We start from the raw sequence: 25,207 nt of genomic DNA, 5'->3' as shown, positions 1-25,207 counted from the left end.
ATTCTAATGACTCTAAGTACAAGTTAATGAGGTGCTAGTGGTACCATTCAGGTATTCTTTGGATTTTGGCAGAGCTATAAAAACAGATGGTGAAAGGCATCAAAAAATGTTATTTACTGGCCTAGAGAGGGGCAGCAGAATGCTGACAGAGCCACAACTTTGTTTCCATATGGCATGAAAAATAAAAGCTCACCTTAGGAGGTGCTTCCTTTTCCTTTTCCTAGAACTTTATCCTGGCAATAAATCAGGCTAGATGTACTGACTGACTGGGTGGTTAGAATGGTAGTAAAGAGGTGAGTAACGACTGCTTTGCAAGCACGGAAAGACCTATATCTCAGAACTACTAGTAAGTAGTTGGTTTTATTACAAAGGTGGACTAGTGGGAAGAAGTCTTTACTGGAATAAGGCTACCTGCCTGGGTTCTTCTGCACATGACCTCTTTTTCCTTTGGCACCTGTAAGTCCTATCTACAATAAAGTAACTGCAATGATGTCCACCCAGAGCTGAATGTCAAACTTTATACCCTCCCCTTCTCTTCCAGGGACAAATAAGGAATCCAGACGCAAGCCCAAGCAAGAACTCTCTCAAAGCACACATACCCTAAGTTGAAAAACCATTTATTTCACCGGAAAAAAAAAAAAAAAAAAAGTTATCCAACTCTATGTGTCTACCCGCCGCCACAAGCCTTTGGGCCAGACAGACTCAGGAGCAGTGACACTCTCATCAAGGTCATTCCCAAGTCCAACACCCACTGGAAGCAGGAGGCGGGAAGACAGCACAACCCCCACCACAGTTTCTGCACACAACGAGGCCTGCTGGGAGAACAGAACATAAATGGGAAACTACAGAAGTATTGAAGAACAGGAAGAACAGGAAAATGGGCAGGAGGGAGAAAAGGAAGAGGTGGTCTGAACTTAGCAAGGTAAATTAAGGTCCACGGTTCCTGAGGGACTGAACGTACAGAGCCGAGAACGTCCCGGAGACGGGGTACCACGAAGGGTGTATTCTCATGCACAACCGCAGCTCGGAATTTCAGCCCACACACATCCCACCTGAAAGAGAGCACAATACAGGGGCTTTACAGCAAAGCTCAAAAGGGCTTTCCTACTTAACACTTCAAAGAACATCTATGAAGTCTGGTAACTTAACACTCCTTTTAAGTTTACTTGTACCCATCCCCAGTTATCACAATAACCTCTAAAAGTGAAAAGCGCTTGAAGGCCAGAGAGCAACTGGGAAGGTCAAGCAATCCCAGGCTGGGGCCTTTCTCTAAATTAAATAGCAAATACTTTTTCATTAGAGTAAGCAAAGACAATGTATTTCTCTTGATGTTAACATTAGCATTCCTCAGAAAAGGTTATTTCCACATCACAAATGATCACTAGAGGGCAGAAAAAAAAGAAAGGTTCCAATTAGTTCTCTGGGGTAAAAGTCAAAAGTATGTTTGAATCTGGGTTTACTACCAAGGTCCAAGTTAAAAATCATTCAAGGTCTAGGCAAAAGTAGCATCAACTAAACAAACTTTAAGACCTGAGGGCATCCAACTCCGCCTAGTGAAGAAACTAAAAGAATGTAGAGGAGGGCATGTGTAAAGCTACCTATCAAGTCATTCTTTCTTTTCCAGCCCTACCAGTGATTTCCTATCCAATGATCCTGGGAAAGTCACATACCTTCTGCCTTAACTGAAAGATGACAGAATATCACTATGTCGCTACAAAATTACGGATCAAAGGTAATGTTTGGGATACACTGGGGGCTACCCAAAACAAAGGGTGTTGAGAACCACCCTTTAATACAACAGCAATCTCAAACACCTAGAGCCCAAACCTGGCAAGCATCAGAAAGAATATACTCAAGTAGAGCCAAATGGATCATGAGGCTCAAAATGTATAGTAGAGGAAAAAGCCAGAGGACTCAAGGTAGAGCTGGTGGTTCAAGAGTATTAAATGCCCATAACTAGTGGGAAGATGAAGGGAGTGATGTGCTTAAGGCAAAGCTCCCAACCCTGGTGTTCATGCAGATTTGTATTACTATATACCTTGAAGAAGTGGAGAAGATGTAACCATAACACTGTGGGACAGTTTAAAAAAAAAAAAACAAACACAACTGAACAAAGTATAAATAGGCTCTTATAGGACAGATTCAAAGATAGAACAATGGAGTGGGCACTCTATTCAGGGTATGAATCTGAGCTGAGTGGAGAAGCTGGATTTGAGTCAATGCCCCAGGCTCCTTGTTGAAAGCTTTATAAATTAAGATATCTTTTCTTCTTTCTGCCCCAACTTACCATCAAAGAGGTTTTTTCTAAGCTCATAGGGAGTGAACTGTACAGGAATGTCAGAAAAACGCTGTTTCAAGATTAAGATGATGCCACCTGGGTAGTCTTCACAGTAACTGGGACCTGAGCAGTGATGACTAGTTAACTAGTTATCAATTTTATATTATTATAGGTCATATCGGACCTTTCACATAGCACGAAGCAGAACAGAAAACTTGCAAACCTTAATAATGTCGCACACCTCGGAATTTCAACAAAGGCTCTGAGAAACAGCACACCTCAGTCTGAATGTATGGATCCCAGGTTCAGTTCAATTACAGCACGTAAGTGTGACCCAAGAGTCATCACACCATTCTTTGTTCTTCCAGGCACAAATAGCATCAGATTGACTCCCACTACTAGGAGCCCTGGAAAAATAGCCATGAGGGCTAAGGATGTTTACATATTTCAAAAAGTTAGGTAGTTAAGGACTTCTCCCTAGCCTCTGAACCATGCTAGTAACCTTACCCTAACCCAGCAAAAGCAAGCAAGCAGGGCAGCCTAAGTGGAGCCTTTAGGCTGCAGGAGGGACAGCAAAACCAGAACAGGGGACACCCCACCACTCTCACCTCAAGCCTTAAAAGGCTGAATACCGCGCCCGATCCGCATACTGCTCCCGCTCATACCGGGCCATGTCGTACAGGGAATTCCGCGCGGCCGCCGAAGCTTGGGACAACTCACTCTCATGCCCGTAACCGTAGCCCTCTCCAACAGTGGGGACTGGGGCTGTAGCGCGACGCAGGGGGCTCCGATCCCGCCCGTAATATGAAGTGGAAGCTGCAGTAACAGCAGCAGCGGCTGCTGCAGCAGCAGCGGCTGTAGCAGCAGCAGCTCCTGAGGTCGGCAACAGGTGTCTATCGTAGGGATCGAGAGAGGTGGAGGTGAGGTGACTGGCCATGGCTGTGTTCTGGACTTGTGGCAGCTGGGACAGGGTCTGCTCTGCGTAATTATACGCAGAGGCAGCTGCAGCCGCCACTGCCTCATAGGACCGGGCAGCACGGCAGCGCTTGTAGTAGGCATCGAGCGCTCCGTACGCGTTGTTGTAATACAACGAATCCCCATAGCTCATGGTGTAAGGTGTACGCACTGCTCCATATTGCTCATTATATTGCTCGGTAAAGTCTGCCACTCGGCCCGAACGATCTATCGGACACTCTTTGGACCAGTGCCCCTCTTTCCCGCACCGATAGCAGCCGCTCTGGTCTCCCATCCCGGGCGCAGTCCTAAGCCGGCTGGTGGACAACTGCACGTGCATTCGTTTGCCTTGAAGAAACAGACGCAAGAAGGGTTGCTATCACTCTTAGTCATAGCCCCCGCCCCTACCCCAGAAACTGGTCATAGCAATTGCTTTACCTAAACAACTCTAATGCAGGACTCACTGCCAAAAGATTTTTTAAAAATTAAAAAAAAAAAAAGTCCACTATATAAATTCGTTATAATGACCTGATTTCAGGCAAAGATCAATTAGATGAAGAAATGTTTCAGCTCTAAAACCAATTTAATGCTTGTGCCCCAAAACAAGCACTTCATCCTTTGCCAAGTAATTGTAGACAAAAACTACCCCAAACAATGGCCCACTGTCAAAAGAAACTACAGTAAGACTCCTCCACAAGATTCTGACATTTTTCATCTTCACTACCAAGACTGATTTCATTAAGTGGGACAATGCAAAGGCCAGCCCCTAGCTCCCCACCCCAAAATCAAAGAGAGTAAGACCCTGAAGTTACCACTGATAGAGAATATGACCCAGGCAAATCTGTGGCTGAATGTGAGAGGCAAGTTTCTGGGCAACAGTCATGCATTGGGGGAAAAGGGACAGAAAATACACAATGAAGGACTGCCTTCCCCCTTAACGGAGTCTTTTAAATTGCTGGTCCTGACAGTCATTCCACCAAAGATTCTTTACAATCTGACAGCTAACTTTAGTGACCTCCTAGGAAACAGGACAGGCAATTCACAAGATGCCTGAATTTTTAGAAAGATTTTTGAAAAACATGGAAGAAAAAGGGGAAGGAAGGTGAGAAAAATGGAGAATAACCAGTAATATTAGAGGATCAAAGAGTTCATTTTAACAAGATTAAAGCACTTTTTCTCCTTAAACTAGGGATTTGAGAGATCCTAAGAATACACACTTAATGTTATCTTTTGCTGAAAATAACAATTTATTATTCTGGAAATAAAAAATATTACTTTTAGAAAACTTAACAAAAGAAGAAACTTTTCAAGAAGTTTAAGGTTTAAATCTCTTCACAGAAAGTTTCCAGCTAACATGATCTGTCAATTCACTGGTAAGCAAATTCCAGCAAAAACTTCCAATGGAACCGGCTATTGATGTACCCAAACATGCAGATATCAAAATGAATGGTTAGAAGCAGGGAAGAGTCAACAAATAGGTCTTCTACTCATCTAACTATACAGAAATCGACATACAGACAATTTCACATGCAAAATTAAAGTCCTGGGAAGCTGGAAAAGGGAAAAGGAGATGGAAAGATCAAACTACCCCAAAAAATCGTGTTGTAAACATTACATCTGGTAAGTGTAGACAGATTGCAAGTTAGGAGCTATCTAAGATACGCAATTAAGTACTTAACTGTTTTAAAGTGCTCACCTATGTCCCTCTGGCATTTGCCCATGGGGCCATTCTGGCACCTAACAAAACCAGAGAAAACAAGTACAACCAAGAAACTAACCTTGCACATTCATGACATAAAGGTCATTAACCAACGCCCTGACCTAAGAATGCATCAATTCCAAAGCCAGAAAAAGAAGTCTTTAAAAATATCTACAATTTATGTCTTTTAAATGAGCAAACAATAGAGAATACACCCAACACTGAAAAACTAAAAAGGTTAAAAGACCACCTTAATAAACACTGCTACTCCTTGTACACAAAAAACTCTACTAAACAGTACTAAGGAGAACAACTAATAGTAAAAAAAAAAGCAGTGAAATATAAATAAGCATAAGTAGCACCAGAAAGCCTACAGTTCATATGCCAAGAGTTATGCCATAAGGACAAGTTGTCCTGGATCAGTACACACTGACCTCCCCTTACACATGTAATTACTACAAGGAGACACAGCCACCCATTCTAGGACTGGGTTAAGGTGGAAAAGAGTGTCCAAAAATTAGGTATCATATCACAAACCCTCTACAAAAGTGGACTTAACCCCAATTAAGTTGTTGACAGCAATTAATTCTCAACTTACCAATTAAAAAAGAAAAACAAACTAGACCTGAGAGACTAGTGCCACTTTTCTTTTATAATGCACAGCAATACCCACGACACAATGCACCCATTACTTGGGGGAATGATGATCGGATCTCCAGCTCTAAGACAGGTCCAATTTAAGGGAAATAAACACCCAAAACAGCAGCAATGACTCTTAACAAGAGGAGTACTCAGGAAACGAAGCAGTAACTACCTTGTCTGGACTAAAAAGGTTGGAACATCCTTTAAAAATGAAGAAGTTGTGGGAGTATCCCATAACTTGGAAGTAGTTACAACACCAAAGGGAAAAAACTCTTTTTTGAAACTGGAGACAAAAGGGAGGGGTGGAAGGGTGGGAGAAGAGTTAGCAACTCACCATGGTTACCACACTCACCCTTCCCGATTGCCACTCCTGCCATAGGAGCTCAAATCTTAAACCAAGTACCTTCCATATAAAGCGATAATCCATACCAATACTCGCAATGCCCTCCAGGCACACTAACAATCTAGCCAGGGCTCTAAGATTAACACCCATCTAAATGCTCTATTCACCAAGGATGTTAAGAGTCCACCCTCCAGAACAGTGAAAAGGCATTGCCATTACTGCCCCCCCACCCCAGTATCTCCAACTCAGAAACTCCTAATATCAGACTTTTATTCTGGAGTGGCCTCATCCTCCAAACAGAACCTCTTGGTACAACCATAAAAGAAACCCAACAAAAGCGATAGCCCTTTAAAGACACCAGCTATCTAAAAACTAGTTATTTAATGACTACTTATCTTTACTGGGAAGTTATGAGTTGGTATGAGGTAGGGGGGGCTTAACAGGGATTCTGCTCCCAAAAGTGTTGCTTAGGACGCTCTTGCCAGGTTCTTTATATGTAAAATAAGGTATAATGCTGATACTGGGCTAAGGCAATAAACTCAGAGTGAACCAATAGAATATGCTCTACCAAGAAAAGTAAAAAAAATTAAAAGACAAGATAACTGAGGAAATCAAAGAAAAGGATTTCTGTGCTAATAGGAATAAAAGTCTTAGGAGTTCCAAACTAAAGCCATTTGGTAGGCACTGACTAAGGTAAAGCCTCTAAATCCCATGCATTCTCCATTTTAAGTCCATCACCCACAATGCTTCACCATCAACACCAACAGCTATAGCTCTACCCCAAACCCCCCCCTTTACTTATCCAAAACCTATGTTCTGTACATAGCCTGTGTTCAGCCCTCTTCCCAAAGAGGGTGGTTCACCTTGAAACTCTGTGTTGTCAAGGCCCCTGATGGCCTCCACTGCGTCCTCTGCCCGCTCCATGTGTACGAAGGCATAATCTTTCACGATGTCACATTCAATGACTGGACCATACTCCTCAAACTTGGCCCGAAGCTCTTTGTTGGTACAGGTGGGACTGATGTTGCCCACATGTAACTTTGTGGAGGTTTTGCTCTTATTCTTGCTGGCTTCCACGTTGATGTTCACCCCGTGCAGCTTGTAGTGGTGCAGGTTGCGTATGGCATCCTCGGCCGCCGTCTTGTCCTCTATGTGCACAAAGCCGTAGTTCTTAATGATGTCACATTCCAGCACCTTCCCATACTGCTCAAAGAGTGAGCGGATCTCCTGCTCTGTGGCCTCCCGGGGCAGGTTTCCGATGAACAGCTTCACCATCTCGACACAGCCTGCATGGGAAGAAACAAATTTTCTAACAAAAGACCTAAGGCTCGTCAATTAAAACAAAACAAAAACCTCAAACAAATATTTCCAGTTTTCCCTTTCTCTTATACGCCCACCTCCACAGATCAAAGGAAAGTGGGAATAAGGAGGCCTGCTACAGTACAAACTGTAGAACCCGTAAAAATGAGAGGATATCTGTAATAGAAATATCCTTAGTAGACAAAGGGTTTGAGAAGAGCTGGAAAGCTGCTAACGAAAATGGATATGAAAACGAGGGCATATATGCAGGGCTAGGGGTACTAGGCTTTTCTATCCACTGTAGGTCAGAAAACGAAAGTCTAACTACTGGCTGGCTGAACTGACTACTGAAATTATGAATTTGCTCTTCCTCTCGCAACCGACCTAGTGGCCACCATTTCCGGAAAAGTGGGCCTTATAATAGCTACGTTTTAGGGTTTCCTTTGGAAGCAGTGAACCGGCGACCCGGGCCGGAGAGCAAGGCAAGAGGAAAGTACAGAAGTGCAAGAGTGGGGAACGCCTCTCCCGAGGTGCCATCCTACAAGCTCCCGCAGAATGGGGAAAAGCGTGGCCAGAAAAGGGGGCTTCTGACTCATCAGCCAGACAACAATGTCTCAGGGCCCAAGAAATTCTCGAAAAGGGTTTCAATTTTCCTGAGTCTAAGGAAAACGCGGTTATCTCTATGGAAACCTCAAGGCAGGAAACCGAGCCAAGTCGGAAAGAGGGCAAGGTGGGGAGAAAGCACTATATTCTCGAGGGAGGTCGTGGGGGAAGGGCTGCTTCAGGCTTACCGCGCAATGCCCAGCACCGAGGTCGCTCTCAAGAGACGGGCGCGGAGGCCGCGACCCCACTACGATACCCCTGAAGCCCAAAGGAGCGAGAGAAGATTTAACAGGGCAAAAGAAAAAAAAAAAAGGCAGTGTAAGGGTTTGAAGGCTCTCACCCGCACGGAAATCAGCAGGGGCTCTTCCTCGCGGCGCAGACGCTTCTGACAAAACGCTAAAATGGCGGCGGCCGCAGCAGTGACTCTGGGTAGAAGGGGAGGTGAGTGTACCCCTGGATTGGCTGCTCAGTTAAGTTAAAGGCAGGCGTTCCCACAGATCCTCTTCCTGATTGGTTACCACCAACGCCAGTTACCTGAGAGGCCGGGAAGAGGTGGAAACGTCAGTAACCCCGGAGCTTTTCTGCGAATGCCAATGAGCGCCTATCTCGCGAAGCCGAAGTCACTGATTGGGCAAGAGGTCGGCGTGAGGGAGGAACTACAAACGTGGGCTTCGCCGGCGGAGTGCGGCCCGCCATTAGGCAGAGCGAGCTAGGGCCCCGGTGTGGCGGTCTTTAGCTTCGTGGCGCCAATTTTGTGAAGGTTCTACATCTTGCCCCCAACACGTGCACATGCTGACAGTATCCCCCGCTCCATTTTGCCTTCTCCATATTTCTCCTTCTACACCCCCAACCACCAAGCCCTCGCAGCAAAGATGCTACGAACGATAGCTTAGCAGACCCAAACGCCAGGTAAGAAAAATAACGAAGCGTCCCCCACCTGAAGAACCAATCTCCTCCTTTGCCCAAAAATCCACACTGTAGCCCTAGAAGTCCCGGAGCTCCCCCTAGATCAGAACTACTGTCACAGATGGTGAAGGAACTTTGGAAACGGTTAATGGGCGCGGCTTCAATTAGGTTATAACGGCCCCGAAGCTGGCCGGATTGGAGGCTGCGTTACTCAGGCGGCGTTGAGACCAGTTCCTGCGAGGAACCAGCCTCCCCGGGTGGGTCCAAGATGAAGAAACGGCTTCTCTGTGTGACCCTGGAGACTGACAACGCCCCCACCCCGCCCTGAAAAAAAACTGGAGCAGCAAATTTTTTTGTTTTATTTTATTGGGCGCCATCAGCCAGAGCTGTAGGTTTAAATTCCTAGAATCGACCTTAGAGGATCCTAATCACATCCAGCTATTAACAAAATACAATCAAAATAGCATTCTCCAGAGCGTCCGGCTCCCTCATCACATTTTCTCATCCTTTGGCTTCTTCACATAATCCCATATTCACTGAACAAACAATAACCCTTTCCGAGGCAGCTTTAGAGGAGGGAGTTAAAAGCGGGAGTGGGAAAAGATGCTGGATGAAAGAACTTAAAACAAAAGCAGTGAGTTATCTATGAGGAAAGGGATCATGAGTGGAGAGGGCATGAGTAGAACATACAACCGTCCAAAGCAGCCCCTGAAAGGGGGTTGGGGGCCACAGAAAGAAAGGAGTCAAAGTTATGAAAATGAGTTTTAAAACCGGACATGACTCAGAATCAAATGGTGGAAAACTGGTCAAGACTTATTCTAGGGTGGGAAGAGCAAAGGACCCAAAAAACATCAACATATAACATTAACATGATGTGGTGGTCACTAATTGTGGTCCGTTTTCATTGTGGATTCTGATACTGAAACTCTGAGACTGAGTAAAGGCCATGTAATCAGTGATGAAGAAAGTCAATTCCATGTTAGTCAGCTGTGTGTGTGCCCTTTTGAGGGGGCCAGCCATCAGATGAGGGTCACCACTCAATCTGCAGGGAAACACATCTGGTATAGAAATCCTCTCCTTTCAGAAAGTTTGATCTTCCAAATTTTGTGTGTCCCAACACCCCTGGAGATAAACTTTCTTCCAAAATACCAAAGCAGATGAGATCCACTCACTCTATAAACTAAGAATCTCTCCAGGCCCAAAGGGGAGAGGACTGGGAATATAAATCTCAGGAGCACAATCCATGCCAGTTTGCAGACCACAGCTTCCCCCCCCCCACACACCCCTGCCCCAACACCCTCAACCTAAGTACTTGGTTTACCTTCTGAAAGCCTTTAAGGTGGAGTAATAGGTTTCATTTTGCAAGCTCACCCAACTGAGTAAAAGCACATTAAATCACCTGATTCTTTAAACCCACAGCAACTGGAAAATTTTCAAACTCACCCTACCTGATCTGGTTCTTGCCAGAATCTCCCAACCTCTTTAACAATGCCTACCCCCCCCACCGCCCCCACACACACTGTGCTCCACCCCACACATCCCAAACCCCAACTCTGCTCCAATACACTGGCCTTTTTGTTCCAAGTTCATTCAGACTGGAATATTCTTTCTCCAGGTCCTTCGGTGGCCACCCAATCTAGACATCCCCCTACTCCGACCCTATCTTGAAACTCCATGCCATGACTTCACGTTATTTTCCCAAATACTTACCACCACCTGAAATCCTATTTGTTCATTCCATTTCTTTCTCCTACCTCTAACCCCCCTCCCCCATCAAATACTTGTTCAAGGACAGGGACCTTTTCTTCTTCCCTACTCTATCCTCAGTGTTAACCGCACCTGGAACATGGTAGGCACTCAATTATCTGTTGATTAAGTTAACACAGGAGTGAATGAATTCAAGACTTAACTTCTTGGAAACCAAAAGGAGAAATACTTTGGATTTTCAGTATCAGCTTAAGACCATGGACCCTTAGTTCTAAAAACAAGCACTTTTATCCTTATTACCTAGTACACTCTCCAGTCTCCCTCAAACAGAAAAAGCAGGTGCCCAAAAGCCAGGGGGTACCTTATGCTACAGCTTTTGATCATCAGGATTACCAGCTTGACAAATGCTAAAAAATGAAGCTTTAGGTAGAAAGATCCGTTTATAGTTCAAGCATCTCTATACTGATGTTTACCTAGCCAACTCTATTTTACTGAGTACTAAGGCAGCTTAATATTCATCCCTTAAAAAGGGATGGTTTATAAATTAAAAACATCTGGTCCAAATCCTCTACCTTACCAACCCAACTATGCAAAACAGGACTGAATGCAGTTTTAAAAGCACCTTGTCCAGAACACTTTAAATGCTATTTGGGTGATTCTTAATTTGCTAAATCAAGTTACCAAGCACCTAAAAGGTAAAGTGTCTTGTCCAAGGTCACCTAGAAAGCTGTATCTATCATAGCCAAGCATAAATACACATTCTCAACTGCAGATCTTGAAAAGACAAAAATGCCTGGAGCCTGGACTCTTGAGAAAGAGAAATAAGGGAAAAATCCAAACTTGGGGGAAAACACTGATGTCAGTGAAAGCCATTCAAATGTGAATAAACAATCTATTACTTTCACACCCTTAGGGGTGAATATATATTAAACAATCTATTACTTTCACACCCTTAGGGGTGAATATAATTTATACACGTTAACTCTGGCTCCTGTCCAAAAATGAGTTACTGGTTTAAGAGCTCAAATTAAAAACCAGTATTCTCCAGGGATGTCCAGACTGGCCTCCCCTGACTAGGCCGGTCAAGCAAGCTTCCTAAGCTTCCAAATCCACTGGCAGCTACTCTCACTTACCCTCCCCTTACTGTCTTTTTTTAATATTTTTTTTAAGATTTTTTTATTTATTCAACAGCGATAGAGACAGCCAGCGAGAAGAGTGAACACAAGCAGGGGGAGTGGGAGAGGAAGAAGCAGGCTCACAGCAGAAGAGCCCAATGTGGGGCTCGATCCCATAACACCAGGATCACGCCCTGAGCCGAAGGCAGACGCCCAACCGCTGTGCCACCCAGGCGCCCCCCCTTACTGTCTTTGCAGGTTTCCTATCCCAAACCTTTCTTTTCCCTACCCAAGGAGAATCTGATCGCAGGACACAGAAGTGTTGCCTGAGACTAGAAGTGACAAAAACTGGTGTGGTCCATGTCCTACTTCACTCCTGGGTACCACTCAACTAAAAAATCCACTGCTTCACTGTTATTCATATGTGCGGCACTCACACCTACATCCAAAATCCTTTGCTCAGATATGTGCTCCACCAGGCTACCCCAATCTCCCCAGAATGTTCCAACTCATGTCTGCGAGATAGCTACCATTTAAAGAGCAGTGGCTATATATGAGGCCCTACACTTGTCACATGTTCTCATTTGATCCTTCCACAGTATTATGATGATTACGAGCAAAGTCTGGATAGCTCAATTCAAAATACTAATTCAATCCCTTGATCTACTCTCTATGTGATCTTAAGAAAAGTTATTTAACCTACAGTCTCAACTTACCCATTTAAAAAGGAGGTTTAAAAATAATGGCATTTGGGTTGCAACGAAGATCAAATGAAATTCCTGTATGAAATGCACTTTTAACAGTGCTTAGCAAGTGTTCAATAAATGTTAGCTATTATCTTCAATTTATAAATGAAAAAACTGAGGCAGAGTTCCTGACATGTCCAAGATCACACAGCTGAGTGATAGAAACACAATTCAAACTCAGGAAACCTGATTTTAGAGCCAACACCCTTAGTCATTCTCTCTGTGCCAAGCTGATTTTCCAACCAAACAAATCCCATTTCCAGAAAGTTTTAACTAGTGGAACTCCCTCTTCCTAATCTTCCACTACCCTAGTATTGTTTATTAACTGTAACTAGTTCATTGAGGTAGGTCCTGCCTCCCCATATTATAAATTCGAGGTCAGCCCTAGGGCTCAGCTACTTTAACACTGTATTTCCAGTACTATAGACACAATATGTCAAATGAAATAAGCTGTACTTGAAATAATTTTAAGAACTCCTTCCTTTTTTTTCTTGGAAAACTCTAGATTCTACCATTCATGATTTCTCTAAAGATAACTAAAATTTAGGTGAATATAAGTTTTTCACCTGCTCGTCTTTTTTTTTTTAAGATTTTATTTATTTGGGAGAGCGAGAGCACGAGCAGGGGGAAGGGCAGAGAAAGAGAAGGAGACTCCCACTGAGCAGGGAGCCAGACGCGGGAGGCTCGATTCCCTGACTCTGGGATCATGACCTGAGTGGAAGGCAGATGCTTAACCGACTGAGCCACCCAGGTGGCCCTCACCTGTTCTCCATCTTATCTTCTCTGTTACCCAACCTTCTACTACATACAGTCCATAAATCTAGGAAATTTATTTTCATTATGACCTCAGTCATCTCCTATTACGGTCAGCTTACTTGGCTTGATAGGACAAAATGACTGAAGAACCAACAGTCTGTGCAGACTCTGGTAGACCTTAACTGATGGGCATGGCTAGAAAAGCAGCCTATCCAGAGGCTGACCTCTCAGTGACAGTGCCATTACCTCCAGTACAAGGGATGGGGCCCCAGGCCTACCCCAGACAGAAACTGAAACAAAGTCCAAACCTCAGAAGAGAGCAGACTGACAAGGTTAGAAGCCTCTATGTGATCTTGTTCCAGGAATAAATCATCTTAAACTTCTCCAATGAAAACCAAGTTGTAGAGGTAATAGATGCAGAAGTACAAAAACCTGAAAGACACTGGGAGCCCATATTCCCCACCCTCTTATCCCAAAACACACTGAATGTCTGTCCTCCCATTCACTCAACCCAACCATCGCCAAGTTATAGGACCCGGGAAGTCAGAAATCCACAAAAAGCAAAGTATGAGGAGTGAGCTACAGGATTAACACAGGTGGCATAATTTAAATAAAAGAGGGAGAAGGGAATTTTAAAACAATCTGCAAGAAAGAGGAGGACGACAAATGATTTAGCTTTGTAGTCTCTTCTGCTTAAACAGCAAAAAACCTGAGGGCTGAGGCAGCAAGGGCATCAGGACCTAAAGATGATAGGCAATTAGAGTGATCATCTAGGCCAGGTCACTCTGAAGAACTTGGGCTGCAATAAAGAACACTGGCCCCAAGAGCACATTAAGCTGTTTTTCACAGGAACCCTGGGATTGGGGTAGTGGCAGAACCCTCATTGGAGAAAAAGCAAGACAGAAAGCCACATGACAAAGAAATATTACAAATACACAGACCACAATCACAGCCCTGTAATCAACCAACCCTCTATTTTCCAGAGTAATAACCAGAGCTAAGCTTGTTAGCTTGGCCTTCAGATCACCCCCACCCTCCCTGCAGAAAAGTGACAAGAAACCTATCAAACTCCCCCTCCCAGTCCTGTAAAGAAATGAGAAGGAACAGCAAAGCACCTGGAGGCAAAGCAGTGAGCAGAAGGAGAGCAAGGAAAAGAACTATGGCCCCAGTAACCCCCTGAAATTACCCCAGTTAGGATCCACGAGAGCTCATGGTTATAAAGATCATATACTTTTGCCCACTGGGCAGAGGGAGGAGAACATCTGGGGGCAAATTACTCTGTCACAGGCAAGTTCACGAGAAGCCAGGGAGAGGCAGAAAAGAACCCACCTGAACTCCATTTGATTGTCACACACAACTCCCCAAAATCGCCTTGTCCCAAGAGGCTCCCAATCGAATCTCTAAAGCCCCCTTTCCCAAATAACATCAGTAGGTTCCGACCCAGTCGTCTTCTGATCGCTCATTTTTAGTAAGCACAAGCCTCCATCTTGTCCCTGGCTGGAACTTTTTATTTATTTTTTATTTTTTATTTTTCTGCCCAGGCCCTCTCAACGCCCCCCCACCCACCCGTCCCAGAATAAAACATAGAAAGAATCTTCAATTTCTCACTCTAACCGAGCATCCCTACTTGGGTTATGCTTGTATCTCACCCCCGTCCCAGTCTGTGAGGATACCTTCAACTATAAACCCAGCAAGAAAACATCTGGAAACCCTAACAAAGGGAGATAGGGGAAGTGAGTCTCAGGGCACTATTATGGCAGAAGTTGGCAGGACGCAGGAAGGACGCTCCATGGTGATGTTCAACAGGCGGAATACCGGGTCTATGGCCAGATCCCCCATACCTGGCTTCCAATTGTCCCTGCTCCTCCTTTCTCTAACCACAGGGAAGTACCAGACACTAACACCACCCCTACACCCCACCACTGGCTCCCTTCTGGGTCCCAGCTCCAGCACACACTCAAGCCCACCCCCTGGAGAATCCACTAGACTTGTAAGCACCAAAGCAGCCCACTTCCCCACTTCTCACTTGAGAAGCCATACCCCAGAACGACCCTGCTGGAGCACAGGTTGTTTCTGAACTGGAGGTAAGTTAGGGGGAAATGGGCAACAAATTTACAGCATCTTGGTGTGATCAATTCAAATTAAGGGCTGAGAAAGTCCAAGCAACTTGGTCTGGACTCTCCAGTCCTAAAGATGGCAGACTAGCAGGACGACGATGACCTCAATCCCTCTGGGCAGCAGGAAAATCACTAATTCCCACATTCAAACCCTTTTCCTTATCTGCCCTGGGGTTCTCCAGCTACCTTTCCTTTAGCTGTCATGTCTTCCTGGATGTCAAACTGGCTCCTCTGAAACTGAGTGCAATCAAGACAATGACAACCAGGTTTCCAAACTGCAAATTGCCCCAAGTTTTATTTGTAGTCCATACAAAAGGGAAAAAAAATCAAGGTTTTCTAACACCACCTACTTGGGGAAATGGGGATGTGGGACTGTGCCACTCAGCATCAGCTAGAACATCGGGGGGTCAGTAGGGATTTGGACATAGACCAACTGACTGTCCCGAGAGGAACTCAGTCTCAACACAGTCTATAGAGGGACAAAGTCAGGGCCCCCTGGACTGCTGGCACAGCTTGGCGCAGAGGAAATGGTTAAGCTAACCCTTTCCTGGCCTCCCTCACATCTAAAAAGAAAAAGGCGCCGCCGACCTCAGCTGCAGGTTGCTTCCCCATCCAGACGACCTTAAATATCGCGCACAAAAATAAAAGGGAGCCAGGAAAAAATAAAAACATAAAAGAAATTCCCATCCTGGGAGATGGGAGGCAGGGGAGAGGGGAAACCGCAGATCTAGAGCCAGTAGCAAGATTTGCTGCTGAGGCGAAGGAACAAAGTAGGTTACTGCCGAACACTCAAAAGGATCATCTCCTGGGGAAGGCCCACAGGGTAGAGGGGATGAAAAACCGCAAACAGGAGAGGTATGGGCCAGTGGTTACAACCTGGGTCTGCACCCTACCCCACCTTTCCTCTCCTTGCCTCCCTGTGGTGCCCCATCCCAGGATGGCCCTACATGCGGCGCTGGTAGCCAGAGTGCATCTGAGCTGCCCGCAGGTAATCATTATAGGAGCCCGAATAGCGTGCGTAATCGGAATGGGCATCGGGCAGGCGACGGTAATCCAGCGAGGACTTTGTCGGCGAGCGGCGGAACGAAAGCTGCGACTCTGATAAACGGCGGTAATCAGAGAGCTCGGCTAAACGCCGGTCGGAACCATACCTAGTCGAGAGAAGAAGACAGTTGGTGAATGAGACAATTGAGGGGAGGGCTCCAGGTGGGCATGGGGGAGATGTCAATGGGGATAGGGAGGGTGTGATCAGATTGGTCTCCAACAAACAAGATTTTGTCAGAAGGCTCATCACCCTATCCAGGGCAAGAAATCAAGCCTGGTTCAACTCAGTGGGAAACCAAGCCCACCACTGAAGCCCTCCCTTCTCAACTGGCCAAGGTGGATTTGGTCTACATTCCCAAACCACAAACAAACTATCCCCCCTGGGCCCTGCACAGAAAGACCTTGGTTGTTTATCAACAGAACGGCGGACGAAAGCAAGGTCCCCAACTTCCCAAAGAGTGGACGCACCTCATACACCTTGCCTTCAGCCAGTGAGTGCCAAAGGGACTGCTCTTTCAAACCCACCCCACCAAAGCCAGGACAATCACGTAACAGGCTTAAGGATCCTTGAGACGGTGGGAAAGGCTATGGGCCACAATCCTGCAGGCCGTAGCTCCAATGGCACTTGGGCTAGCCTAGACAGGTGACACTTTTCCCAGCCTGACTAGCTGGTACCACCCCAGGCTGAGCACTAACGCTCCACCTGAACCCTGGTGACCAGAAAAGTTCACAGACATCAACCCCCTCCGCCTTTGGACATCCCATGGGAGTAGAGGAGAGAAGACCAAGGGAGGGGCCAATGGCTCCAGTTTCCCTCCCATGCCAACCTCAGCCCCTTGCCCTAAGCCCCAGCTGGGGGCAGAGGCGGGGGGGCATACAGTACCTTTTCGACATGGCGACAGCCTTTTTGTAGGGATCGTCGTAGCTGGCCCGGGGTGGGGAGAGGCGGGTACGCTCATAGGGCGGCGGGGTGCTGTTGGCGTTGGCAACGGCCCCCTGGGACATGGACAGGTAGGCTGCAGACGGCTGACCTGCCCCATCGTAGGCATTGCCCGGCTGGCCACGGTAGGAGGCAGCAGCCTGGGGATGCTGCTGGGCAGCATAGGAAGCAGCCAATGAGGCTGACGACTGAGTGCGGTACGGAGCTGCCAGGGTGGCAGAAGGCTGGGCCCCGTAGGCAGCTGCAGCACCATAGGAGCCAGTGGCCGCGGCAGCTGACTGAGCCCCATAGGAGCCTGACAGGCCCATTGATGCTTGAGCCCCGTAACTATTCAGCTGGGTCTGAACAACCGGCTGGGCCCCATAGGAGCCAGCCATTGGGGTAGTGGCTTGTGCAGCGTAGGCGGCTGGTTGGCTGGCATAGGCAGCAGCTGTAGCTGGCTGTGCCACATAGGCAGCCGGCTGGGAAGAGTAGGAAGCAGCCTGTTGTGCAGCATACGGGGCAGACTGGGCATTGTAAGAGGCCGAAGGCTGGGCATTGTAAGAAGCTGCCTGGGCCCCATAAGCTAGTGAGGAGGCTGCAGACTGGGCCCCATAGGAGGCTGCCTGGGCCCCATAAGAGCCTAGGGAGGAAGCTGCTCCCTGGGTGTTGTAGGAGGAGGCAGCCGCGCGAACCCCATAGGAAGAGGCAGCCTGCGCGCCGTAAGAGGATGGCTGGTTACCATAGGAGGCAAGGGAGGAACCCTGAGCCCCATAGGAGTTGAGCGAGGAAGCCGCAGCTGGCTGACCCCCATAGGAGGAGAGGGCCGAGGCTGAGGGCTGGGCTCCACCATATGGGCCAAGCGAGGAGGCTGCAGCAGACTGGGAGCTAGGGCTAGCCAGCTGGCCCCTGTATGGGGCCCCGAGGGAGACAGAGGGCTGAGCGCGGTAAGAGGCTGCCTGGGCTGTCATGGGCTGAGTCCGATAGCCGACACCCAAAGAGGCAGAAGGCTGGGCCCTGTAGGCAGCTCCCAGCGACACTGAGGGCTGGGCCCGGTAGGTGGCTGGCTGGGCCGTCAGAGGAGCCACATAGGAGGCTCGGGGAGGTGAACGGCGCAGGGGGCTGCGGTCGCGACCAAAGAAGGGTGGTGTGGGCTGACGGGCTTGCCCATCAAAGCCACCAGTGCTGTTGCCAAAAGCCTGCTGGTAGTCGAAGGTGGCAGAGAAGCCACCAGTTCCAGGGAATGCCGTATCCCCAGCCCCTGGTTTCTTGGTCTTGTCCCCAGACTGGATAGCCAGGCCGGGCCCCTTCTTCTGACCCTTGGTTGAGAGTTCCACGTTGATGCGCTTGCCCTTGACTTCTTTGCCGTTGAGCTGCGCGATGGCGGCTTTGGCATCTGCTTCCTTCTCCATGTGAACAAACGCGTAGTCTGATAAAGCAGCAGACAGAGGGTTAGCAATTAGGGGGGCAGGGCATGCTACCTGATGGGTCCCAAACTGGACACACAACAGCACCCAGCTGTTGCCAGCTACCTCCAGGCCTCCAAACCCTCCTCTCCAGGAGTATGTCATAAAACATGGCTCCCACATAACAAAGCTTCCGACTGTCCCAAACAGTCACCTTTCCTTATGGCCTTCTCCCCATTCTCCCCTTTCCCCCTATTACCTCACCCAACTTTCTGCCGAAAGAAAGAGCAAAGATGAACTGTAACACAGGGTAAAAATCTTTCCAGCTCCTCTAAATGTAAACCACCAGACAAAACACAGAAAGGGTTCCTGGATCACTCAATTATTTAATGTTCTCTAACCCAAGGTCACCAAACACTACTGCTCAACTTTGAAGCTTAACTCTGAAACAGTGAAAATGACCACTTATGTCTTAGCATGACCCATGTCTCAGCCTAGTGTCCAATTAAAGCAAGAGAGCTAGACTGCAATGCACAGTTCATTAAATTCCTCCAATGTGATCTCCCCTTTTCTCAGAGTACTTCCGTTTTCAAAGTATTTCCATGCACAGGCCTCTATCTGGGCCTCACAACAATGCTGTGAGGCAGGCAGAGCAAAGGATCATTATCTCCATTATATGTGGGCAAACATGCTCAGAGAATTTATGTGACTTGCCCTAAATCAAAATTTTTTGAGCCAGGAACAGAATCCCAGTTCTTCCATGCCCCTTCACAGTACCAGTCTATCCCTGAGAAGTCAATATATAAGGCAGGACCACGTAACATGACTAGAAATTTTAAACTTAGAACAGAAGCTGGAACCCACGTAAGCCAAAGAGGTGTGGGAATAGAAACCAAGCCTCTAGGCTGAGTTCAGGCCCAAGCCCCCTCCCCCAGGCTACATCATATCCTCTACTTGTTCCTCTTCAAAGGACAGAAATATACCTTACCCCTTGGACCTCTGTTCAGAGCAACTGTTTACAGGAAAGATCTGGTAGATCTGGTTTCCTAGCTTCAAGGTGAGAGGCTGCAATTACTGCAGCTTGCAGGCTCTGCTAAGCTCGTTACCCTTGAGGTCCTCATTCAGGATCTGAATGAGCTGTGGTGGGATATAGACTTAAGATCGGACGCTGAGGGTCGCCTGGGTGGCACAGCGGTTAGGCACAGCGGTTAGGCGTCTGCCTTCGGCTCAGGGCGTGATCCTGGCGTATGGGATCGAGCCCCACATCAGGCTCCTCCGCTGTGAGCCTGCTTCTTCCTCTCCCACTCCCCCTGCTTGTGTTCCCTCTCTCGCGGGCTGTCTCTATCTCTGTCGAATAAATAAAATCTTAAAAAAAAAAAAAAAGATAGGACGCTTATCTCAAAGTCCTACTTATCTACCGCACAGAAGGAGACAATTTTAGATTAAAAGGGGGAGGAGTGGGAAGAAATTCTTATTCATGTCCAAACTCACAAACCACAATGGTGCAAGCAGGATATGAAAAACAATGACAAGATCATGCTTATGGGAAATAAGGCCATGCACTTAAGCCCATCTGAATCCGTGGCTACTTTAGAACCAAGTATGTGGACCCCACCTCTCTCACATCAGTTTAGGAAATTAAGAACTACCTGGATGAAATCACTAAAATTCCATTCTTAAAAATAAGAAATCCTTTTAAACAGCCTTAAATAAGTGTCCTCCTCTAATTTCTAGAAATTTTCATACCGGGATGCCCTTTCTAGCTGCTCTGAGAGAGCAAGTCATTTTTTTTTCTCAATGTGAGGAAATGCCACCAACCTGCGTCTCTTACAAATGAAAATAAAAATATAATCAACAGGTACAAATCAGAAGTATGGTATAGCACAAGGAATCCTGGGTTAGGCACTTAAAAGCCTAAGTTATAGATCCAGATATCACTGACTTGCCAAATCTGTCCTACCCACCTCCGAGTTAGGAGATTCAAATAAGAAAATAAAAGTGCCTTGCAAAATATAAATAGCTGTATAAGGACAAAGAATTATGAGGATGATTTAAGCCTACGAATAACCATAGGCTTCTCTCCCTACAGAATATTATCCTTCATCTGTAATAACAAAAAACAAAAGCTACCCTACCACTTGTATATGCAAACTCAGAACTTGCCAGAAATGATAATAAAACAAAATGAACCATTACAACTCTCAGTCCTCACACCCCCATGGACAGAACCTGATTTCTTAGCTACCAATTAAGGTAAAAGTGTTCCTTTTGGCTTAGCCACAGGGTACTAGAACTGTCCTATGGTCTCTCACCTCCACTTTGGGTAAAGATAGCTAAAAATAGATACTGGTGGTCAGAGATCTTGTTAAAAGCAGAGGCTGGGCTGACCCTCCAGAGAATGCAACGGCAAGCAGAAAAAGGACTTGTAGGCAGATTAAGGGAAATGAAAAAAAAATCTCTAGGCATTATGAGAGAATATTAATGAATGGTATTATATAGTCCTGGCTAAACCAACCACAGATTCCTGAGACTAGAATAAGCTAGGGAAAAACCAACAACAACAAAAACTTCAAACGGTTTACAAGAGCAACAGGACATCCCACTGTCTACTCCCTATTTAGCTGGGTTTTGTTAAGAAACCTACCAAGTTGAAATCTGAAAACTGAGATTTCACATGTAGAATTGAACTGACCGCCCAGATGAGTTATATCACTGATTTTTATCACTGGTTTTTTAAAAAGCCATCAGATACAATTATAAACAATTTACATCAAAAAGTTTTTAAGCCTGACATTATAAAGAGAAGTGTGACTTGGTTGTCCAGCTGATTCAATCACATCAGGGCTAACCCTATCACAGCCAGCAGCCAAACCAAGACCTAGCCCTATCGAAGGTGCCCAGGAACCCACTTAATCCTAGGACGATGAAAAACCAGGTATCTAGAGAATTCCAGGAACCCATGAGCCTCAAGAGCTAGTTCAAGAAACAGTAACCTCTGAAAGAAATCCACTGCATTTAAAGGCACTACCAAACAATGTTTTTTACACAGATCACCTATTGGTCTGGTGGCATCACAACTCCTCTAGCACCAAAGTTAAGAGGATCCAGAAAAATGAGTTCTCCTATCCTAAGAAGAGTAGAAACCTCTTTAACTTTAAACTACAGATTTGTGTACAGGAGAGTAAAATGGCCACCTCCAAAAAAAAAAAAAAAAAAAAAAAAAAAAAAAAACCAGAGGAAACAGTTTCCTCCTCTTCTGCCTTTCAGACCTCCCCTCAAGCCTAAATGGTTCCTAAAGCGGTCAGCAACTCTCATACTTCAGCTTTGAACATCCAAGAGAATGTAACCTGTGGACAGTAGTTACAATCGCTGTTGCTATGGAGATTTTTGCTCTATAAATCAAATCATATCTAAGCTTCAGTGGTAACCAAGCAACTGTTTTTCCTCTGTGAAATAAAACAGAACTTGTTGTCCTGTGCAACCCCAACCTTCTGGGCTTTTCAAAGACCTCACAGCTCAACACCAGAAGACTCGATCATCGAGTGCCCATTCCCAACCCAAGAAATTCGTGTTTATAAAGCCAGAGCCAGTCTCTTCTGCTACATTCCCAACTTAAAAACCTCACCTTCTTTCACCCCAGAGAGACAGAAAAGCATCAGTGGAGAATACGACAGTCAAATCTTTCCCACAGTCTCTTCCATCAAAGTATAGTAGGACCTCTGTTACTTACCAGGATAACTATAAATAACATCTAACCACTACTCCCTGATGAAGTTAACATATTCCTGCTAACTGAATATTTACAAAAGAATAAAACAGAAAAAACTTTCGCTTTCCCACTAGGAGTCAGCCATGAGTTCTATAAACCACATGCAGTTATCCACTTCACCCTCCCCGACGCTGTCACTTGGTCTCAGCTCAGAGCGAATCCAGGCAGTTTTGGTTTCTCTACCACCCTGACCAATGAGTTCCATGGAGACTGTCCCCTCAGATGCTAGTGTCTAGATTCCCAATCTAGTAATCATCTTGCCTGAGAACCACAAGAGAAACTTGGTAGATCAATTAAACATAGAACTCTCATAATGAGTCATGTACCCCCACCATTTCCTGGCCAGATGCCCAATCAGAAGTCCTTCCTACCCAAACTCTAAACAAAAGCAAAAAAACCAATACACCATACAGCCTGCCTTCGAGCACAGGGCAGGAAAGCCTGATTCTGGATATTCGTGGACTTGCATAACCTGAGTTAAAGAAAATAGAATGTGATATTAACGCAGAACAAGGAATTGCTCCTAGCAGTGACTATGACCCTTTACATTTTCCCAGTCACATTAAGGACAACGAATGGCCCAAAAGATATGCCTTTCCCGGAGAGCAAATGCAGTGTCTTGATGGAAATAAGCACCTGCGCCCATTTATTTCCTATCCCCAAAACTTTTCACACAGGGTAAGGCCAGGTATGAATCCAACACCAGGAGTAGGGCATCAGATGCTCCCCCAGGCTGCATCCTTAAAAATGGCAAAACAAAGTTAACTCCGATCTGTTTCCAAGTGGAACAGAAACTGGCCACATACACAAGGGCTATCCCACCGAACCCTGCTAACATAAAAGAAAAAGAACTTACAGGATAGAAACTAGACTACAAAAGTCAACTGGGTCCCAAAAAGGAAGTTGGGCCTAAATTACAGTGATACATTTTTCTCGAAAGCAAACTAGGGATCTACCCTAAAGGATTAGACTACTCCAGCAAAGACCAACAGCAAGTAAATCTGTTTTGCCAATGTTTAACGAAGACCTCTCACACACCCCTCTCCATCCCCCTCAGCCACAGAGTATGTGCTCCCTTGCAAAATCACCGACCTTATAAAAGAACACTGCCCCGAGGGCATGGGCTGGCAAGTAAAGGGTAAGGAAAAGAGGCCTTCATAGAACAAGCCTCCTTCCACATTCAAAAGGTCCAGGTTTCCAGTTTATAGATGTAAAATCGAGCCCAAAGAAAAAAACCCAAGTTTGAGGGACTTGGAAAACAGCACTGCCACGCCTAACCCACCTAATCATACTGAAAGGCCAAAGTGATTTGGAAGGGGCCCCTCCTGTAGAATAACTATACCCATGGGTATATCCATGGGTATAGACCCATGCCACACAAAGCTAAAAGATCCCAGCCCGAGAAACGTCCAAGGGCCCCGTTACCTTCCGCTCGGGAGCATTCATCGGGAGGGAACACGAGGGTGGCCTTGGGGCGTCAGCCCCCACCTTTTCCCTCTTCCCTTGCACTCTGACCGACGTCTGGAGAGAAAGTGGGGAAGTGGCGAAATCTTCCCCGCTCCATGATCCGTCTTGTGCCCGTCACTTCCCAATTTCCGCTCGGTGCCAGGCCCAGGAGACCAGTGGAAGGCGCGCCCCCGGTACACTCGCAAGTCTCTCAGGCGCGTCCCCAGGCCCCGCAGCTCGGCTCACACTGGCCGCCGAACCCACCCAGAGCCGCTTCCTCCCATCTGAAGAATGGTGCCTGGACCGCGGGGGAGGAGGGTGGCTCTACCCAACGCGCCCCCAGCACCTCCGGCCTCGCTCCCGCTGACTTCCCCACCCGCCCCAACCGCGCTGTGACCGACCCCCGGGAAAGGGGCGTGGCTAACAAGCAGAGTGCCCAGAGCGCGCCCGCGCCCGCGCCCCCGCGCGCCCCCGCGTTACCTTTCACCACGTCACACTCGATGACGCGTCCGCGGCGCTCGAATAGGCTGCGCAATTCCTGGCTCGTGCACGCAGCCGACACATTGCCCACGAAAATCTTCCAAGTGTTAAGAGGCCGTGGGCGCGACATTTCCACCACGAGCGCGCGCCCCGGCCGCAGCTCGTGGCCGTGCAGGGCCTCGATGGCGCGCACCGCGCCTGCGTTCTCGCGCATGTGCACGAAGGCGAACTGTTTCATGACGGCGCAGCTCATGACCGTGCCGTAGGGCGCGAAGAGGGCTGCTAGCTCCTCTGGCGTTGTATCCGCCCCATCGACGTTTCCCACGAATATCTTCATTTTGCCGCCGCAGCCGCCTTCCCGGAGAGCCGGGACCGCTCCTCCAGCGACAGGCGAGACGTCCGACCGGCCGGCAGTCCTCCCCAGGAATGGCTGGCGACCGAGAACCCCGCCGCGCAGGCGCTCTGACCTAACCAATCGGGGCCCACATCCCGCGCGCCCTGCATCCAATCAGAGAGGCTGAAAGAAGATGCTCTCAGGCGCAGCCAATCCCAGAGGGGCTGGAGCCCGCTCGTTAGCGGAGGGGGCGGGAAAGGGACGACGGCGCGCGACCAACCGCCACTGGCGGGGGGAGGGGGAAAAGAAGGGTTGGAGAAGGGGGAACGCGCGCAGGGAGCGTCGGTGGCGGAGAGGCCTAGTCGGTGAGGCGGCCTCTGGCCCGGGTGGGGCCGAGATCGGCGGGCCCAAGGAAAAACTTTGTTCAGTCGGAAGTCAGAGCTCCTCCCATTCTGGCAACCTAGGCCAAACCTGGAGGTGGCAGCGAGCGTGTCCACGAGAGGGTCGGGCCTGGCGGAAGAAACCAGGACAGCCGCCTACAGTCAGCAAACTGCCGCCTCCAGGACTGTGCTGGGCTGTCTGAGGGGCCTGAGAGGCATCTGCCCTGGAGAACCCTCGTGCTGTTAATTCGTTCTTTGGAAACA

The 25,207-nt window shown here is 47.3% G+C and overlaps 2 protein-coding genes across 7 annotated transcripts; both read right to left on the bottom strand.

The window, feature by feature from the left end:
- Positions 1 to 601: 601 nt before the first annotated feature.
- Positions 602 to 8,296, bottom strand: LOC100480526 (RNA-binding protein 4). 2 transcript variants are annotated; one of them, XM_002927794.4, is made up of 4 exons: positions 8,159 to 8,296; positions 6,780 to 7,202; positions 2,887 to 3,580; positions 602 to 1,052 (listed from the first exon to the last, which is right to left on the bottom strand). In XM_002927794.4, the coding sequence occupies exons 2-3, from the start codon at positions 7,189 to 7,191 to the stop codon at positions 2,895 to 2,897; spliced, it is 1,098 nt and encodes a 365-aa protein (XP_002927840.1). In that variant the 5' UTR covers positions 7,192 to 7,202; positions 8,159 to 8,296; the 3' UTR covers positions 602 to 1,052; positions 2,887 to 2,894. The 2 variants fall into 2 exon arrangements, with proteins under 2 accessions (XP_002927840.1, XP_011233792.1); XM_011235490.3 differs by lacking the exon at positions 2,887 to 3,580.
- On the bottom strand, positions 8,217 to 24,680 carry LOC100480959 (RNA-binding protein 14). 5 transcript variants are annotated; one of them, XM_034646210.1, is made up of 3 exons: positions 24,230 to 24,678; positions 18,447 to 18,557; positions 8,219 to 8,352 (listed from the first exon to the last, which is right to left on the bottom strand). In XM_034646210.1, exons 1-3 carry the CDS (start codon positions 24,564 to 24,566, stop codon positions 8,333 to 8,335), a joined length of 468 nt encoding a protein of 155 aa, XP_034502101.1. In that variant the 5' UTR covers positions 24,567 to 24,678; the 3' UTR covers positions 8,219 to 8,332. The 5 variants fall into 5 exon arrangements, with proteins under 5 accessions (XP_011233790.1, XP_034502101.1, XP_002927842.1 ...); XM_002927796.4 differs by lacking the exon at positions 8,219 to 8,352 and adding an exon at positions 15,433 to 16,316 and having other exon boundaries at positions 17,093 to 18,557; positions 24,230 to 24,680; XM_011235486.3 differs by lacking the exons at positions 8,219 to 8,352; positions 24,230 to 24,678 and adding exons at positions 15,433 to 16,316; positions 23,729 to 24,193 and having other exon boundaries at positions 17,093 to 18,557.
- Between the last annotated feature and the right edge of the window lie 527 nt (positions 24,681 to 25,207).

The sequence above is a fragment of the Ailuropoda melanoleuca genome, chromosome 16 (genome assembly GCF_002007445.2).
Source record: "Ailuropoda melanoleuca isolate Jingjing chromosome 16, ASM200744v2, whole genome shotgun sequence".
NCBI lineage: Eukaryota > Metazoa > Chordata > Mammalia > Carnivora > Ursidae > Ailuropoda > Ailuropoda melanoleuca.
This window is presented reverse-complemented; position numbering and strand designations above follow the sequence as displayed.

Bases quoted from the DNA above. Each gene is read 5' to 3' on its own strand.
- LOC100480526 (XM_002927794.4), bottom strand. From the start codon at position 7,191: ATGGTGAAGCTGTTCATCGGAAACCTGCCCCGGGAGGCCACAGAGCAG. The intron at 3,581-6,779 runs GTGAACCACCCT...TGTTTCTTCAAG, and splicing joins TGACAACACAGAGTTTCAAG to GCAAACGAATGCACGTGCAG.
- LOC100480959 (XM_002927796.4), bottom strand. From the start codon at position 24,566: ATGAAGATATTCGTGGGAAACGTCGATGGGGCGGATACAACGCCAGAG. The intron at 18,558-24,229 runs GTAACGCGGGGG...CTGCTTTATCAG, and splicing joins CGAGTGTGACGTGGTGAAAG to ACTACGCGTTTGTTCACATG. The intron at 16,317-17,092 runs GTACTGTATGCC...TCTCTCGACTAG, and splicing joins GCTGTCGCCATGTCGAAAAG to GTATGGTTCCGACCGGCGTT.